This window comes from Labrus bergylta, chromosome 8, assembly GCF_963930695.1.
Source record: "Labrus bergylta chromosome 8, fLabBer1.1, whole genome shotgun sequence".
Lineage (NCBI taxonomy): Eukaryota > Metazoa > Chordata > Actinopteri > Labriformes > Labridae > Labrus > Labrus bergylta.
The window spans coordinates 30,440,417-30,459,143 of NC_089202.1; the positions used below are offsets into that span (position 1 = coordinate 30,440,417).

Sequence of the window (18,727 nt, forward strand, 5' to 3'; positions counted from 1 at the left end):
ATTTCTCTCTTCTGCATGAAGTCCCCATCACGTTGTTATCAACATCAGTACTTAGTTTTAGGCTGCAAGTGTCTAAAGAGGATCTTCTCTTTGCAAAACTAAAAGAGAACTTTACAAGGAGAACTCTTGTTACCATCTTATTGGATTGGTCGATCTCTACATCCTCCTACATGGATGCTGTTTTACTACAGACTGCAAAACAAACCGCCCTCTCACAGGGAAAATCTGGAAAACCTTGAATGTGAAAAATCTCGTTAAGCAAAATGAAGCATTTGTAGGTTGTTACTTTTTTTTTTTTGGCCTTTATTTTGGAGGTAAGACAGTGGAGAGAGAGAGAGAGAGGAAAGATGTGTGAAAGGAGCCAAAGGTCAGATTCTGATTCCACAAGCTGCCGGCTTGGACTAGGGCCTGATTGATTTAGTATGTTTGGGGATACCGATATTAGGAAGAGAAACAATTCCGATACAGATATACCAACCGATATATCGCTTAGATCTAACTTAATCTGTAGAGACAGATCGATGTACACACATATTTACTGCATATTGATTGTACCCGACCTAAAAAGCCTCTGCATGTTTCTAATAAGCTCCACGAGCAGAAACGGGGGGGGGGCCAGCTCTCTACAATGTTTAGAATTTAGACTGCAGTACCCATTTTAAACACTAGGGGCCACAGTTACATATTGCTCCTTTAAATGTTTTTAGATGTTTGTAGTCAGATCTTCACAGGCATTTCAAAAAGTTATTTTACTAAAAGTATCCCTGAAGTTGAACCTGTTACAGAGGCCTCAAAGTTTATACAGTATGGTTTTCATTTTATTTTATATGTCAGGGGCATTTTGTGACTTTTTAAAGTGTAAAATCTGATTTGAAAGTTGACTCCAGCTGCGAGAAAATGTGGCAAGGAAAGGGTTTAATATATTCCTCTAAGATGAAGAATAAAAGACAGAGTAAAGAAGGTAAGATACTCGAGTGAAGTAGGACAGAATCGTCTCAATCAGAAGTAAAACAAAACAATATTGAAACTCTGAGACTTCCCATGGCTGCCATTATCAGATGAGAAAAGACAAACAAAAGAAGTTGTCTCATTGATTCTCTCTTTATTTAAAGATTCTGCTTTCATTTGATCCTTCAGATGCTAACAAGCAGACATGATGTGTGACTGTGTTTCATATTAAATCAGAACAAACTGCTTCAGTGTGATTGGTCCTAAAAAATCCAACATGATCGTTTCTCAACCTCCTGTGTGTTTTTCCAGCCTCAGTGTGAGACAAAGTGTTCTGCTCTCCATCGGGCCTCAGTTCTCAGACTTTGTAGATCAGATTTATCTCAGATCAAAGACACACTAATGGACACATTGACAGACATACACAATTGGCTGCAGAAGGAAACTTCAAACCATCGAGCCACCGGTGAAAGCCTCCTGATCGACTGCTGCACAGCAGAGGACAGGAGGGTCCTACAGCGAGTGGTGAGGGGCGGCAGAGCGAGTGATGTAAACACTCGCTGTATTATAAAAGACCCCACCCCACCCTGGAGACTTTCTCTTCTGCCTCGCTCCCCTCTGGAAGGAGATACAGGACAATCTAAACACCAACAGACTGAGGAACGTTTTTTTTCCACAGGAAGTGAAATTCACCCACCGCCCCCAACCCAAAGACTGCAGACATTAGCTTCATTGTTTTTAACATTGTATTTACATTATTATTATTATTCCTGTGTGTCTGTGCTGCCACTGACAAGAGCTGCTCAACTGTTTTTCTTAGGTTGCATTGAAATGACAACAGCTCTCAACATGCTGACTTCTATCGAGTGCAAAGACTTTTAAAAACCTTGTTTCTATGCAGTCTGCATGAAAATCTTCCTCTTATCATGATTCTGTTTGTCCATTGATTGGATACTTGAATGCCTCTCTGCAGTCGGTGGCTGAAATGATGTGTGTCAGAGCTCTTTGTACGAGTTTTCCTCTGCAGCCATATTCAGCTCCAAGAAGAGAAAAGAGGAAAAACAAACGGAAGGATAAAAAAATCCTCACCAACCAAAAAATGTTCATAAAAAACATCCTGAAACTACTTTCATTTATTTATTTTTTTAGAAGATCTGGATCTTTGTTTTTGGTGAAATATGGGAAGCAATTTTTTTTACAAATGATACAACTGTGGCTCGCTGCACCAATGTAATGGATAAGGCAATTCTGACTGTTACTATAGCAACCCAGTGTGACTGTGCAGCAACTTCTCCACCATACTGTGTCACATTATTGCAGAGGGGACAGTAAAGACCCTGCGAAACATTTTACTGCACTCCTGATTGTTTCCACACATTGTCCATGTGGGACGCATGTTTGAACAAAATCGTCCAAATCAAGTAGAACTTATTCATCAGATACGGGCGACCCTAAAAACCCTCATTTCAGTCTCGGAAAGAAACAAATATTTCAGCTGCTGTCTCTTTAAGGCCCCCCCTCCCCATGTGCCCACTTTATTCTGATTGGTCAGATCTCTGGAAACCTTCCAGATGGGCTGAACGCTGCAGGGTTGCCAGAGGAGGGCTGCTCTCCAGTGCTCGGAGAAGAGAGTCTATGAAAGAGTTTTCAGCGGCTTACCTAGAGGCTTGAAGCCGTCTGGTGGAATTCTTGGTTTCATATCGGGGATCTATTGCGTGATTTGCAGAACAAGCCGTTTAGCGCCCTCTGCAGACTCATCCTGGGATTACTCCAACATACGTTTATGAGTTTTAAGATGCCGGATCAGCAGAATAGGTCAAAAGTTAATTTGTTGGTTTAAAATCTGTCCGATGGTTCCATTTCTAATCCTTTCAGACTTCATCTTAAACGTGCCACAATGTTTTTCACATACAAATACGGGACCAATATTTCAGTTTAATCTTGCATCAAACATCTGGTCAATATACTGTATAACCAGGAGTAGAGTATAAAAGATTGTGATCTCTTTCTGCTGAATATTTGAGGACCAAAGCTGCAGTGTGAGCCAGAGGTTGAGAAACGACAGCTGGTGTCTCTGGTGTGATTTGTGGATGTTAGTAAATGATTAAGGAAAAAAGGCAGACTTCAGTGGCAGACCTGTGTGGTTCTGAACAGTTTAGGGTTTTCGTTATCGACCTGTTACAAAGTGGTCTTCAGAGAGGTTCAGTCTCTGGTGAGCGGTGCGGCCTCCAGAGGGAAGGAGACGAACTGGACTCGCTGCAGAAAGAGCGAGATGGAGGAGGAGGTCTGATGTCAGTAGGTGTTCTTCCAAGACCGGAAGTAAAGCTGAAGGGGGAGCAGGGGGTTTCTCTTCTGCAGACTGGGGTTGAAAACATCAAAATCCGCCCTCCTTACTCTCTGCAAGTAGTCCTCCAACACCACCTGCAGCACACGACACAACCACCGAAGAACAAAGTCAGAGAAGACGCACAATAACCTGAAATGTGTCTAAACTGTCATATCAGTCTGAAGTGTCCTGTGGAGAATTAATTTGTGGTTTTGGTTAAAATCATAGAATAAAAAGGAGGTGGTATTTGGATTTTTAATGATGTCATTTACTCCTAGTCATCCTGGCATTGGCCTGATGTGGCTAGAGAGGTGACCTGAGTTGTTGGAAACCTGTTTGATGACGTCGTGGGGCCAAAAAGAACAGCTTCGGTTTTTGACTCGTTTAGTTGTTCAAAGTTATGGTCCATTCAGTTTTTTTTATATCTCAAAGGCATTGTGTAAGAGCTGTGATCTTGAAGGGTAGATAAAGTTGAGTGTCATCTGCGTAAAGGTGGTATGAGAGGTTTTGCTTCTGGATAATTTGACTTAATGGGAGCATCTATACAGAGAACACTACAGGACCTAGGATGGATCCCTGTGGTATCCCACAGGTCAGTCCAGATTGGGAGGATGTGGTGTTGGTTAAGTTTACAGAGAAGGTTCTGTTGTTCAGATATGAAGTAAACCAAGTCAGGGCTGTGACACCAACCCAATGATGCAGACGATTAACTAAAATGACAGGTCTGATGATGCAGTAAGGTCCAATAGGATCATGAAAACACAATTACCAGAGTCCATTTTACACTTGTAAAAAAGAGCATGTCTGAAAAACTTAAAAAATTTACAGAATGCAAATAACTTCTGAAGTTTGAGGAAGTATTTTGTTCTCTTTTCCTCGTTCAGAGTTGTTTTGGATCTACATGTTTCGAGCATTTATGAAGCAAAATTTGATGCAATAATATCAATCGAGCAATCAATTCCAAAGCTATTCTGAAATATATCGGTTCATAGACTTTAGCTTAGTTTGTACAGATTTTAGGGATATGATGCATTTGACAATACGCTTAAAAAAGACCTCACAGTAAGCTAACATACCAACGGTTTACAGACGGTTTCTGTTGCAGAGTTTGAAGAGTTAAAGAAATGATAAACTACAACTCAATAAAGAGCTTTACATTTGAGATTATTTTCCCATGACGTTGTGTTTTCTCTCAGCTCAGCAGATGTTTAAATAAAGAGTCATGGTGTGTTTTCCTCTCTCTCTCTCTCTCTCTCTCTCTCTCTCTCTCTCTCTCTCCTCACTCTCTCCTCTCTCTCCTCTCTCTCTCTCTCTCTCTCTCTCTCTCTCTCTCTCTCTCTCTCTCTCTCTCTCTCTCTCTCTCTCCTCTCTCTCTCTCTCTCTCTCTCTCTCTCTCTCTCTCTCTCATCCGAATTTTAATTTTCAGCGCGGTGAAAAAGCACGAGTGGCTGTGTCAGCTTTCTCACGTGGACTAGCACACTAAGCTGGAAAGGGACCACACACTCACACACACACACTTTAACATCTGCACACACATGTAGCCCTCCCGTGTGAGTGTGCAGCACAGAGGTCTGCTGCAGCGTGAGAATCATGAGTGTTCACTGAGCAGGGCAGAGTGCTTCTCAGAGGCTCGCAGCTCGCTCTATATGGCAGGTCACTACAGCAGCACCCAAACAAGAGGAACATTTACTGAGCTGTTTCCATCACACAGGAAACACGTTTACACAATTACATGCTTCAAAAACTGCAGCCACAGTGTCTTTCTGCTGCACAAAATGTGCAGGTTGAAGTGAACTAAACAGATGGAAGTGTTGTTGCTTACCGAAAGAGTCTTTATAAGAAACATCACTTTTTATTTGCAATGATTTATTTTTCCGGAGCAAACAGCAGTACTTTAATGCCTCATCTTTCAACAGAGACATCAGAAAACTCCCCCACAAATCATACCATGAGCGTGTTTAAAGACTCACTGTTTGAAGGAAGGCCGGAGTCGCAGCTCCTTGGATCTTGGAGCTAAATGATCGCGCCTGAAGGAGAGAGCACAACAAACAGAAATCAAATAATCAGAAAGATAATCACAGCTGTTTTTGTAGGCTAAAGTCACACTGAGTCAGATTGAGCGGAAAAATGTGGTTAACAAACACAGGACTTCTCAGGTGGCAGAAATATCACACCCAAACAGAAACCTCAACACGGCAGGAAAACAGATTTCTTTTTCAAACAACACAAGTACTGATCACAGCGGGCTGCGCTGAGCAGAGAGACGGATAGACTGCTTTCACTGCTGAGACAAAAAGCCTAAATTGTAGAAGCTAAATGTTGATATGACAATGTTCTGATGTTTTGCACATTGGGAATTTGAGGTCAAGGCTACATTACATTTTTTATCAAACGCTGCTGCTCACGACGTGTGCAAAATGTCTCTGTAACCTTTTAAGACTAATTTGGAGTATATGAGACGCAGCCGGTGAAAAAATACGAACTCAGGTCTACAATTAAATCTGTCCATAAATCTTAAAGATCCACAAGGTATCTAGGAGTCAACTCAACACAGGGACGGCGCCAGGATTTTTTTTTCTCCCGGTGCGGAGGGGGAGCTTGACTAAAATGTTGGGGTGCTTAGTGTTTCCCACAGAATGACACAATACCTGGGGGGTGGAGTTTGGCGGGGGGGGGGGATGATTGACATACTTTAAAAAATAAAATCTTAATGTAAGGTAGGCTATATTTTAATATTACATCTGTATATATATATATATAAAATATGTTGTTTCACTCTAAATAAATGTAGTTTTTGCAATAAACATCTTGAATCTGCTGTAATCTGAGTGGAGGTGTTCACAGACTACAGCAGGCTGAGATGACGTTGCTATCGTTTAGTTAGCTGCAGACTACGCGCTCCAGCGTGTGTGTGCGCGCGCTTGTGTGTACGTGTGTGCAGCAATGTAGGCTATATGTTGGTGTGTCTCTGCGTGCCAGGCGATGCTCACAGACAGTCATGACAGTAGAGAGACGAGCAGGGAAAAGTAGCTGCAGCTAGGCTACATCAAATGCGCGCGCCTGCACTTTCTTGCGCTCTCTCTCTCTCCCCTGCTCTCGCTCTCCAGTTTCCTATGTGTGGGAAACTATTTTTACTTTATTCAAAAAGAAAAGAAAACTACCAAAATACTTGACAGATTTGTGATGGGGTTATAGCGCCCCTTAGCCCCGGCGTAGCGCCAAGCTTGACTCAACACAATCAGAGAGGAGTTGAGTTCAGGTGTAAACATGCTGATATGGTTGTGTAGTCTGTGTGTTTGTGTACGTACGTGTTGTAGATGGACGTGAGCCTGACTGGCGATGTCGTACACCACGTCTCGGACGTTCTGCTCCCGGCTGCCTCGGATGAAGTCCTCCTGAGAAGCTCCGTGCTGCAGACACACAGACAGAAAACGACTTCACTTTGAGACATGGATGATCAATTTAAACAACAGAAGGATTTTTACTCCACTTCACACACACGAGATGGAGCTTCTCTTTAATCTGCTGAAGGGAAGGAAATTAAACTGTGACAAGACGCCTCCTGGTTCACAAGCAGCCGAGTGTGACATTGTTCTGAAGGTTGAACAACATGCAATCAGCCAAGCCTTCAACAGACTACAGGAGGACACTTTCTGCTCAGGACTCCAATTATCTTTAAAGGTCCAATCAGTGAGATGTGTAGAGAGTGAGATGATAAAGGTATCTTACTATCTGATCATTAAGGAAACATGCTATGTTGTGCTTCTCTGACAACAATGCAGCAGCCAGTATGTCCTCCTTCTAACTTTAGATTCTGCTCCTGAATGCTCTGGATTTGTTTGGACTGGAGAAGGTAAGCGGCGCTTTTAAGGTGCCCCCCCCCACACGGCCGTTTTGGACGCCCCTCGGTTTGTCAGATATGAGAGCAGTTATCAGGTCAACAGGTGTTGCAGCGATGGAAGCGGTCAAGAGAAGTGGTTCAGATAGAAGTGATTGTACCCGACCTAAAAAGCCTCTGCATGTTTCTAATAAGCTCCACGAGCAGAAACGTGCTCAAACTAGGATCAATATTGGAGATGCTTTTGAAAAATGGAGAGAGGTTAGAACACAGAAAGGTTTACAGACCCATGCAGAGCTGGATAAACACTGAAGCTTCAGAGTCCACCACATGGTGACCTGAGTGAACATCGACTCTAGAGAGGAGGGGGGGAGACGGCTCTCTACAATGTTTAGAATTTAGACTGCAGTACCCATTTTAAACACTAGGTGTCAGAGTTACATACTGCTCCTTTTAAATCCTCAACTTCGTCACCTGCAGTCTCCATTTTGGTTCATGATTAGCGCCGTTGTCTGCAGCTAGTATCCTGTCCTCGTTTCACACATACTTTCAGATGGTTTTCAACAGGATGGTCAAAACTTTGGTGGGAGCTCCAAGATACATTTAATGTCATTAAATATTTGGCAACTTTGTCCATTAATTAAAAGATAGTTTGGCTTGGCTCCGAGTGGTGGAGACAACGAGGTGGCGTCGGAGGAACAGAGGCTACAGGAAGGAGTGTGACGGTGGAGGAGGTCTGTGAGTGAGATTGGGATTTCTAATTGAATGTGGTGTGGGACAGGAAGACAGTGGAGGATTTAAAGGTCTGAGGAGATGGTGTCATGGAGCAGGTGCAGCAGAGTTCTGGATGTATTGGAGTTTATCGAGGACTTTGGATGATGCACCGAGTACTGGTAGAAGGCGTGCTATGTTTTTAAGCTGGAAAAAGGCGGTTCTAGGGAGCTGGGAATATGCCTAGTATTATGTCCCAAGGCTCATGCATGTCCCAATCTGACTTCCTAAAAGATAAAAAACTGGCAGATCAACAGAAACAGAGACACTCTAAGTTCTGTAAATGGTTTTTCACTGGACGGTCTGAATGTGCGTCAAATGTCACAGAAACTTATTAACCTGATGATTCAAAATATTCTGCAGAACATTTTTCAGTAAATCTCCACCACAGACTCAAGCCGCCTGCGACACACAATGATTTGTCCAAGGCCGTCTCCGTGGTCGCAGATGGCCTTGGACAAAGCATTTGTCCAATGAAACGATCGGCTTCAAATATATTTCACACAATGGGATGACGACGGGCCGGCGCTGGATGGAGGAATCATTCCGCTGAATGACTTGTATGTACAGGAATAGTTGTTTGTTTATTATTAATGCTTATCAGTAACTAAACCAGACACAGGGCGATGTAGTCGGGGCACCACCCTGCAGCATCAACATTAAGAAGGTGACATTTTGATATTTCTAAGAATGAATCTTTGAAAGAGGATCTGGGTATCGTCATTATTCATGTGTAGGCTCCTTTCATCTGAAGAATAATGAGCAGAATGAATAATGATCATTCCAGCTTGAATCTAAGTGACATGGCCTCATCTGCTCTAATAGGGGACCTCAATTATCAACCTATTTCTGCTCAAAGAATAATTCCTCTCATTCTCCCAGAAGCTGGCCGAGGGCGGACAAAAGGAGAAGACGGAGGTTAAAATAATTATGATGGAAAGACACAGAAGAATCATTTTCTTGAGTCCTGCCACGTCAGAAACATATCAGAGTGTTTAACCAGCAATTATTACCCCGACGACTGCCGAGAGAAACCACTTACACAACTCAAAATCCACCAACCAAAAGCCAGCTACCAAGCTGATCAAAGAGAGAGATGCACTGATTGGATCAGGGTCGACACCAACGATTAGTCGATTTCCAATACTCATGTCTGTTTTCCAAAATGACTTATGAGATGTAATTGTTGTTATTATCTTTGAGTCCGTCTGTCTCATAAACTAAGCATGCTTCATCATCACGTAAAGCCCTGCATGTGTTGTATTCAGTGGTTATTCTAGAGTCTGTTGGGGGCCCCTTCAACCAGCGTTCATCACCATCATGTCTACCAGTGTCCCGACGCTTACTCTTCTTTTTTTTCACTCCCAGGCGGGTAATTCCTCTTCTTTTTCCTTCACTGACTTCCATTGACAAATGTTGGTTTTCAAAGGAGAGGGAGGGCTGTCAGATGGGGCCCTCCTTAGGGAGGTATCCTACTGTCAATGCAAAACCACTGCTGTGGTTTAAAGTTGGTCGGCCCTAGGGGGCCCCCTAATGGCCTGGGGTCCCAAACCAGTCACCTGCCTTGCCTGTTGATAAACCACGCCTCTGGTTGTATTAGGACGTTCGGTACCAGAGGTAACAGTGCTGAGGCCAGGTTAGTCCTGGAGCAGTGTGAGAGCAGACCAACGAGGGAACGGGGAGCATTATTTTAATAACTATCGACTCATTTTGAGGATTATTCAAGCAGAAATGTCCAGCTTCCTTAACGTAGGAATTGACATGTTTTTGTCATTTAGTTAATGACAAGTCCTTCATTTTAAGATGTTGCTTTGACTGAAGAAGCTATTTGGAAACATTTGGTTCTCTTGTGATGTTGTGATGAGCATTTTTTAACAACTTTGTGACATTTAATAGACTCACCAGTCCATTGATTTATTGCAGAAAATAATCAGCTATAGCAGATTACTGAAGTTATTGGAATTTACAACCTAAAAATTTAATCTCAACTCAAATAAATAATGTCATTTGAAGGAAAAAACTGAGAACTAGGACGTCTCACAAATAAGGCTTCGATTACATTTTTAATTATTCAAATGCTTGATCTCTTTTTCAGGTATTTTTTACTGTCGTCATATTTCCTGCTCCTGCTCCTGCTGCTGAGGTTTCAAAGCTTTTATCATTTTGTTGAACTTTAAACCTTCATATGCTTGTGCTTTCCTCGTTGTGTGTTTCTGTTGTTGCTCTGAGCCTTTGTAAACCCTAGTTTTAAAAAAGTGCTGTAAAAAAAGAGCCATCACAACGTCATTATTATCGGCTGTTCTGCAGAAAATGAAGACTAATGCAGCCATGAAAAATGCAAAACTACATGTAAATCTACAGAAAGGTAGATCTTTTTTTTGTAGGCTATGATTGATTTCTGATGTGTTTTGGGATAAAGTTGGTTATTTGTCCATATCTGTTTGTTTTAATGTGCTCCTCTGTGATTCTCCGTCACACATGATCAGTCAGGTATCTCAGGGAAATATCACCGTCTGTTTGTTTTCAAGCAGAGTTGACTCTGGTTGCTTTCTAAGTAGGGAAGCTTTACTTTGTCAGGAATGTAAAAAAAAATCCCTCTTGACAGAAATGATGAGCTCGTGTTTGAGTGCAGAGTATCTCAGTGTGTCCACAGCGCCCTCTACAGGCAGCAGAGTGGAGGTGATCTGAGGTGAGCGTCCTCCTCCAGCTGAAGACTTTAAGGGCAGAGCCTGCGTGCTTCATGTGCACTGTAAATATCCTCCCCCCCCCTCCCCTCCCCCCTCCCCCCTCCCCACCCCTCAGGTCCTCCAGCAGCAGAAACAGCAGCAGCAGTTTGTTGTTCTGTTTTTGGGACAGATGGCCCGGACTAAGGTTGCAAATTGTTTGCAGCATGGTTTGTTTATCTGCAGCCTGCATGAATCTCAGGCAGCAGGCTTTTCTGCTCTGTGCCATATGGTTGTTGTTGTGTAACTACCAGTGACTGTTTCATTACAGCTTACCAACAATATCGTCCGACGTCATGTCAAGGCCGCGTCATGAGTCAGCTCAATGTGTGCAGGAATGTGTGTTTGACTGCTCTGTGTTTTCTTTAAGGGACAAAGTCTGAGCTTAAACCAGCAGAGTTGAAGCAGTTCATGTTTTCATATCCAGTAAATCCAGTGTTTTCCTTTTTAACCATGGATCCATTTTTGGACATTTTAGGGGTCTAATTGACTAACGGGTCAGCAGAGAAACAGGCTGTGATCGCTGCAATTAAATCCTAAAAACCTGTGTCCACCTGGCGTTTCCTTCATGGGAGGAAAAGCACTGGCGTGGATGAAGCTCTTGTGCTGGGAATAAAAGCGCTGCACTCACAGGATGACCAAAAAGAAACCCCGCTGACTAGCAACATCAAGTGTCCCCCCAATCCGCCTCCACAAGCCTTCCTGTCTCTGTTGTGATCGTTTTTTATCGGACATATCTTAAAGCTCTGTGTATACGACGGCCAACACCAGCTTCTCCAACATCTTCTTGGTTACCAAGGCGACGAGTCCTGACCGATCTACTGTACGATCGGCTGGTTGAAAAGAGTTCAAGTGAGGTGGACCCTCAACTTTGGGTAAAATTATGACTGAAGATTGAAGTTATTTTAAAGCGTTGTTTCTTATTGATACAACTGATTATTTAAAATATCTGAGATTGAATCGTTTAAAAACATGTGATATTGAAAAGTATAAAAACCTGACCTTACATTTCAACTCAGGAAGAATTTTGTGTTTCATGTTTTGAAGTGAAAATGTGTTTCAGTTTCAGGGTGCCGGATGGCATAGCGGTTATGTTCCAGTCACAGGGACCATGGGTTCGAGTCCGACCTCGGCCCTTTGCTGCATGTAATCCCCCTCTCTCTTCTCCTAATGTTTCCTGTCTCTCTTCAGCTGACCTGTGTCTTTTTAGAAAAACTTTTTTAGGTGCAAAGATTTGTTCTTTTTGTGCTGTGAATGAAAATGGTATCACCTGTGCTTTATAGTATAAACTATTGGGAGAACTGCAGGTAAGTAAATCTCACCATGAAGGATTTTAGATCTCGAGATTCATCAAACAGGCCGGACTTTGTGAGCAGGTTTCAGTTCTTTCAGACTCACGAGGAGCCGATCTCTCTGTGAAGCAGGAACTCACCAGCATGCAGACGTCCATGGGGAGGTAGACTTTCCGTCGGCTGCTGTGATGAGGAGTCGCTCTCAGACACGTCACGATTCCATGAGCTTTACCGATGTGACTCGCCGCGTGGTCGGCGTGGACGTCTTTCACACCTGTAAAAAAAAAAAAAGGTAAGAGAATCTCACCTATTAAGACGAACACCTGTCCTCATCCCGAACATTTCTTCCTTTCACTCTGAAAGTTATGTAATTTATTATAAGAACAGGGCGGGTACATGATCTACCTGCTGGCCTCACCTGTCCTCACCTGTCCTTACCTGTCCTCACCTAAACTCTCCAGCAGCCTCACCTGTCCTCACCTGAACTCTCCAGCAGACTCACCTGTCCTCACCTAAACTCTCCAGCAGCCTCACCTGTCCTCACCTGTCCTCACCTAAACTCTCCAGCAGCCTCACCTGTCCTCACCTGTCCTTACCTAAACACTCCAGCAGCCTCACCTGTCCTCACCTGTCCTTACCTAAACACTCCAGCAGCCTCACCTGTCCTTACCTAAACACTCCAGCAGCCTCACCTGTCCTCACCTGTCCTTACCTAAACACTCCAGCAGCCTCACCTGTCCTCACCTGTCCTTACCTAAACACTCCAGCAGCCTCACCTGTCCTCACCTGTCCTTACCTAAACACTCCAGCAGCCTCACCTGTCCTCACCTGTCCTTACCTAAACACTCAGCAGCCTCACCTGTCCTCACCTGTCCTTACCTAAACACTCCAGCAGCCTCACCTGTCCTCACCTGTCCTTACCTAAACACTCCAGCAGCAGGTATATCAGGGACGACTGTGTGTTCTCTGAGTACGTCTCCAGCTCCTGCAGGTTTCTGTACGCTCGGTCTTCCAGATCTTTCTCCTGGAGGGACAGAGAGACTTAGGATTATTTATTTTTAAAAGCACCTGTCTTTCCTTTAAATCAGGTGTAAATGTTCAAAACATGATCACAGAGCTCCACTTTTAAAGATTTATAATGAAGAGACTTACTCTCTCTGTTATGACCCTCAGCAGCCATCTCTTCGTCAAGTAATGTTTCCTCACCGCCTGAAAAACATCATCAGGGCTGTTACGATACAAAACCCTTTTTATATTATCTTATTATATTATCTACTCGGGGGAAGTTTGTCTTGGACTCCAAGCGCTGTACACATTTAGCATAAAAACAACAATGAAAGCAAACAACAACAAAGAACATACAAACACAAAACATATGGTATTTTTTTTCTAGGCTGCGTAAACATGTTTAAATGAAAATAACAGACATGACAAAGGAGACAGCAGACACGGTGTTGGAGCGTCAGAGGAACGTTTAGCAGGTCAACAGTGTGTGACTGTTGAAATGCTTTCCTGTAATGCATGCAATGAAAGTACCTGTTTCACCTGTATACTTAGAAACACTAAAATGTATAGAGGAGTAAGTTTAAGAGAACTGCTGTGGGAGGAGGATACACTACCTTGGTCTAAACCTGCAGCTAATAACATCTAAGCAAATAGCCAGGTTGTGAAACCTGACACTGAACATTAACAGCTAGTCTAACTGGACTGAAGGCATCTTGGGTTGTGGTGCAAATCAATAATAAAAAGGCACACAGCATGTGGATTTAGGGGGGCTACATCTGGACCCTTAATGCTGCACAAACACACAAACCATTCAGAGTAATCCAAAGTTTTAACCAGCTAGTTATCCCAACCACACACCCCCCATGTTTGCCATTACATGTGTGGCTCAGTGGTAGAGTCGGTCGTCTCTCAACTGCAGGGTCGAGGGGTTCGATCCCCAGCTCCTGCAGCCACATGATGATGTGTCCCTGGGCAAAGACACTTAACCCGCTGCTTCATCAGCAGTGTGTGAATGTGTATGAATGGATGACTTAATACTGATCAGACTCTTTTCAGGAGTCAGAAGATTACAAGCTCAAGTCCGTCTACCTTTAACGAGGTTCATGTTAACCAGCTGGAGAGCAGAAAATGGGTCAAGAAGTAATAAGAGTGTATGAGTCATTCCAGACTTAAATTCAAACTGAGCTCATCTGCAAAACCTTCTTTGACTTTCTTTCTTTCTACGTGTTTATTGGAGTTACTTTTAGTCACAGGTTTTGAAATCAAAAGTTGAATTGGACCGAGCGTTCATCTCTCCGTCACACTGGTTGACATTTACCCTCCACAGCTCGGCGCTGACCGGCTGATTCGGTGGATCGTCTCTGTAGATTTCCTCTATGGCCGTCTTCCAGAACTGCATTCGCATCAAACCAATGGTCTTCTGGGAAACTGAGTCCTTTACCTTGTGGAGAAAACAAGTACAAAGGGGGGCGGCTGTTTGACAAGCTCGATTGAACACTTCATGATTCTTATAGTTTGACATTCATCATTTTGTAGCATCAGGAGCAGCAGTAGAAAGAGTTCTGATTGTAACCATGGTAACAGTAGCAGCAGTGTATTGAAAACAGCAGCAGGTGTTATTAGTCCCTCTGTAGGAATACCTGCCTGTGCCAGCTCCACATTGAAGGCTCTCAGAGCCAAAGAGGAGCGCCGCGCCTCCTCTGGGAGGAGGAGGGAGGACACAAAGCCGTCATAGTCTCTGGACCTGAGGAGGAGGAGAGGCAGCATTAGATCCCTAACTATTTTAAATGATATATATGAGGGCTGCACAAGAGATCGTTAATCACAATAAACACATCACAAAGGTCTGGATTTATGAAGTTATTTATGCAAACACGCTCTGCTTTCTCACTCTGCATGTCTACATTTTACTCGCTCTCACACTCTGCGACCTTCAGAGTCACTGGGTTTTTTTGCTTTCTGGATTTTGGCCGCCAACAGCTGCTGGAATGAGATCATTTACAGTGTGAGGGATCAGAAGTTCAGACTCAGAGCACACAAGCTCCTCATGCCTTTCCAGAGAAAAGACTCAACTGTGACCAAAGATCAGGAGAACTGCATCTTATAAATGTTGTCACACAAAGTCGAACACACTCGTTAGTGTTGTAGAACTCAAAATTGGTCTTGGTATCAAGACCGGTCTCGAGGAAGGTCTCAGTCTCGCGTCGGAATCGAAAGCATTTATACTCTACCTTGCCTCCGTCTCGGACTGGGCGGACTCCAGATTTTAAATCAAGGCCGGTCAAGACCACCACTGAGAGGCTATATGTCCACGTCATCACTGAGATTAGAAGAAAAACGCCTCTTTCTAAAAGAACAAAGGATTAAGTTTAATTTATTCACACTTAGATTTTTATCTCCCGGTTACATCTGCAACCTTCCAGGTGTTACGGTCTCAGTGAGTGACACGCCCCCTAAACACAAGATGAGCATTCTTCAGAGATATTCATGGTCTCGGTCTCGGTCAGTGTGGTCTTGACGTGTCTGCATGTTTGATGGATTGCTGTTGAACATCATTAAAAACATGTTGGATATGAACTGCTCCTCTTGCTACGAGACAAACCTGCCGTCAGTGTGTGAGGCTCAATGTGGATGTCACAGTTTAAATAATAACCTCAGGTGCAATAAGAGATGCAGAAAACAGATTTATATTTTCATCTCATTGTTCAGTGTTCCCCTTTGTTATTGTTTTTGTATTATATCTTTAATACAGTTTATAACTTCTGTACACTTTATTTTAAATCACTTTGCTGTTACTACAACTTATTTATCTTAGGAGCTGACTCAGTACCTGTGCTGTACCTGTGCTGTACCTGTACCTGTGCTGTACCTGTGCTGTACCTGTGCTGTACCTGTGCTGTACCTGTACAAATGACAATAAACATCTATTCTATTTTAAATGTCAAACAGGAAGTCAGAGATGTTTCTGCAGGTTTTTAGTAACCACACATCTTCAGGGTGATAATGAATCATTAAATATGGCAGCTTGGTCAGTGTTCATATATTGAGCTGCAGAAGTAGGTGTTGTTGATGAGTTAGCTAGCTTGTGTTGTTAGCATTGAGTCAGACTCACCTGACCAGGTCCAAACAGAACTTCTCGTTGACCCGGAAGTCGGTGCTGCTCGCCGCTCTCTGGATACAAACACCGTGTGGAACTATGTTTCTGTGCAAAGCGTGATAAAGTGACGTTTTACTGCTCAACAATCCATGTTTAACACTGATGCCTGCTGCCATGTTCCCCTTCAACTTTCCCCTTGTGTCACATCATAAACATTCCCCCCGGCAAACAAAAACCGCCGGATTTTACGTTCCGCTCCGGTTAATTAGCCGAAATCTTTTCACATGATTATGCATCGGAAAAAAATCAGAATAGATATAATAATAATAATAATAATAATAACTTTATTTATACAGCACCTTTTAAAAAAACAGGTTTACAAAGTGCTTTGACAAACAGCAAAAACAAGAACAAACTAAACCAAACACAGAAGAACATAAACAACAACAAGAACAGAACAAATACAAAATACTAAAAATAATTAAATACAATTCAACAGAAAAGAACCCAAAGTGCACGATACCCAACAGACATATAGAACCCGACCATCACAAGAACCATCATAAGAACCATCACAAGAACCATCATAAGAACCATCACAAGAACCATCACAAGAACCATCATAAGAACCATCATAAGAACCATCACAAGAACCATCATAAGAACCATCACAAGAACCATCATAAGAACCATCACAAGAACCATCACAAGAACCATCATAAGAACCATCACAAGAACCATCACAAGAACCATCACAAGGACCATTATAAGAACCATCATAAGAACCATCATAAGAACCATCACAAGAACCATCACAAGAACCATCACAAGGACCATTATAAGAACCATCATAAGAACCATCACAAGAACCATCACAAGAACCATCATAAGAACCATCACAAGAACCATCACAAGAACCATCACAAGAACCATCACAAGGACCATTATAAGAACCATCACAAGAACCATCACAAGAACCATCATAAGAACCATCACAAGAACCATCACAAGAACCATCACAAGAACCATCACAAGGACCATTATAAGAACCATCATAAGAACCATCATAAGAACCATTATAAGAACCATCATAAGAACCATCACAAGAACCATCATAAGAACCATCACAAGAACCATCATAAGAACCATCACAAGAACCATCACAAGAACCATCATAAGAACCATCACAAGAACCATCACAAGAACCATCATAAGAACCATCACAAGAACCATCACAAGAACCATCACAAGAACCATCACAAGGACCATTATAAGAACCATCACAAGAACCATCATAAGAACCATCATAAGAACCATCACAAGGACCATTATAAGAACCATCACAAGAACCATCACAAGAACTGTTATGCTGTTATGGTGTTATGGTGTTATGGTGTTATATTGTTATGCTGTTATGCTGTTATGGTGTTATGGTGTTATGGTGTTATATTGTTATGGTGTTATGGTGTTATATTGTTATGCTGTTATGCTGTTATGGTGTTATGGTGTTATGGTGTTATGGTGTTATATTGTTATGCTGTTATATTGTTATGGTGTTATGGTGTTATGCTGTTATGCTGTTATGCTGTTATGGTGTTATGGTGTTATGGTGTTATATTGTTATGGTGTTATGGTGTTATGGTGTTATGTTGTTATGGTGTTATGGTGTTATATTGTTATGGTGTTATGGTGTTATATTGTTATGGTGTTATGGTGTTATGGTGTTATGTTGTTATGGTGTTATGGTGTTATATTGTTATGGTGTTATGGTGTTATGGTGTTATGTGTTATGGTGTTATATTGTTATGGTGTTATGGTGTTATATTGTTATGGTGTTATGTGTTATGGTGTTATATTGTTATGGTGTTATGGTGTTATATTGTTATGGTGTTATGGTGTTATGGTGTTATGGTGTTATATTGTTATGGTGTTATGGTGTTATGGTGTTATGGTGTTATGGTGTTATATTGTTATGCTGTTATGCTGTTATGGTGTTATGGTGTTATGGTGTTATATTGTTATGGTGTTATGGTGTTATGGTGTTATATTGTTATGCTGTTATGCTGTTATGGTGTTATGGTGTTATGGTGTTATGGTGTTATATTGTTATGCTGTTATATTGTTATGGTGTTATGGTGTTATGCTGTTATGCTGTTATGCTGTTATGGTGTTATGGTGTTATGGTGTTATATTGTTATGGTGTTATGGTGTTATATTGTTATGGTGTTATGGTGTTATATTGTTATGTTGTTATGGTGTTATGGTGTTATATTGTTATGGTGTTATATTGTTATGGTGTTATGGTGTTATATTGTTATGGTGTTATGGTGTTATATTGTTATGGTGTTATGGTGTTATATTGTTATGTTGTTATGGTGTTATGGTGTTATATTGTTATGGTGTTATATTGTTATGGTGTTATGTGTTATGGTGTTATATTGTTATGGTGTTATATTGTTATGGTGTTATGTGTTATGGTGTTATATTGTTATGGTGTTATATTGTTATGGTGTTATGGTGTTATGTGTTATGGTGTTATATTGTTATGGTGTTATGGTGTTATGGTGTTATGGTGTTATGGTGTTATATTGTTATGCTGTTATGCTGTTATGGTGTTATGGTGTTATGGTGTTATATTGTTATGGTGTTATGGTGTTATGGTGTTATGGTGTTATATTGTTATGCTGTTATGCTGTTATGGTGTTATGGTGTTATGGTGTTATGGTG

General features: G+C 42.0%; 1 protein-coding gene across 3 annotated transcripts; it reads right to left on the reverse strand.

Moving 5' to 3' along the window:
• Positions 1–1,082: 1,082 nt before the first annotated feature.
• On the reverse strand, positions 1,083–16,208 carry ndufaf6 (NADH:ubiquinone oxidoreductase complex assembly factor 6). Of its 3 annotated transcripts, XM_029281343.2 has the most exons (10): positions 16,016–16,156; positions 15,135–15,250; positions 14,544–14,647; positions 14,222–14,344; positions 13,051–13,107; positions 12,820–12,922; positions 12,039–12,172; positions 6,583–6,684; positions 5,245–5,301; positions 1,083–3,369 (listed from the first exon to the last, which is right to left on the reverse strand). In XM_029281343.2, exons 3-10 carry the CDS (start codon positions 14,562–14,564, stop codon positions 3,241–3,243), a joined length of 726 nt encoding a protein of 241 aa, XP_029137176.2. In that variant the 5' UTR covers positions 14,565–14,647; positions 15,135–15,250; positions 16,016–16,156; the 3' UTR covers positions 1,083–3,240. The 3 variants fall into 3 exon arrangements, with proteins under 3 accessions (XP_029137176.2, XP_020510268.2, XP_020510270.2); XM_020654612.3 differs by lacking the exon at positions 15,135–15,250 and having other exon boundaries at positions 14,548–14,647; positions 16,016–16,208; XM_020654614.2 differs by lacking the exon at positions 15,135–15,250 and having other exon boundaries at positions 16,016–16,154.
• Between the last annotated feature and the right edge of the window lie 2,519 nt (positions 16,209–18,727).

What these genes read in the sequence shown, in the direction of transcription:
- ndufaf6 (XM_020654612.3), bottom strand. Translation starts at nt 16,176, where the DNA reads ATGGCAGCAGGCATCAGTGTTAAACATGGATTGTTGAGCAGTAAAACG. An exon ending in TGAGGGTCATAACAGAGAGA is followed by an intron (nt 12,923 to 13,050) that starts GTAAGTCTCTTC and finishes CTGTCCCTCCAG; the next exon opens with GAGAAAGATCTGGAAGACCG. An exon ending in CCTGCTGCTGGAGTGTTTAG is followed by an intron (nt 12,173 to 12,819) that starts GTAAGGACAGGT and finishes TTTTTTTTACAG; the next exon opens with GTGTGAAAGACGTCCACGCC.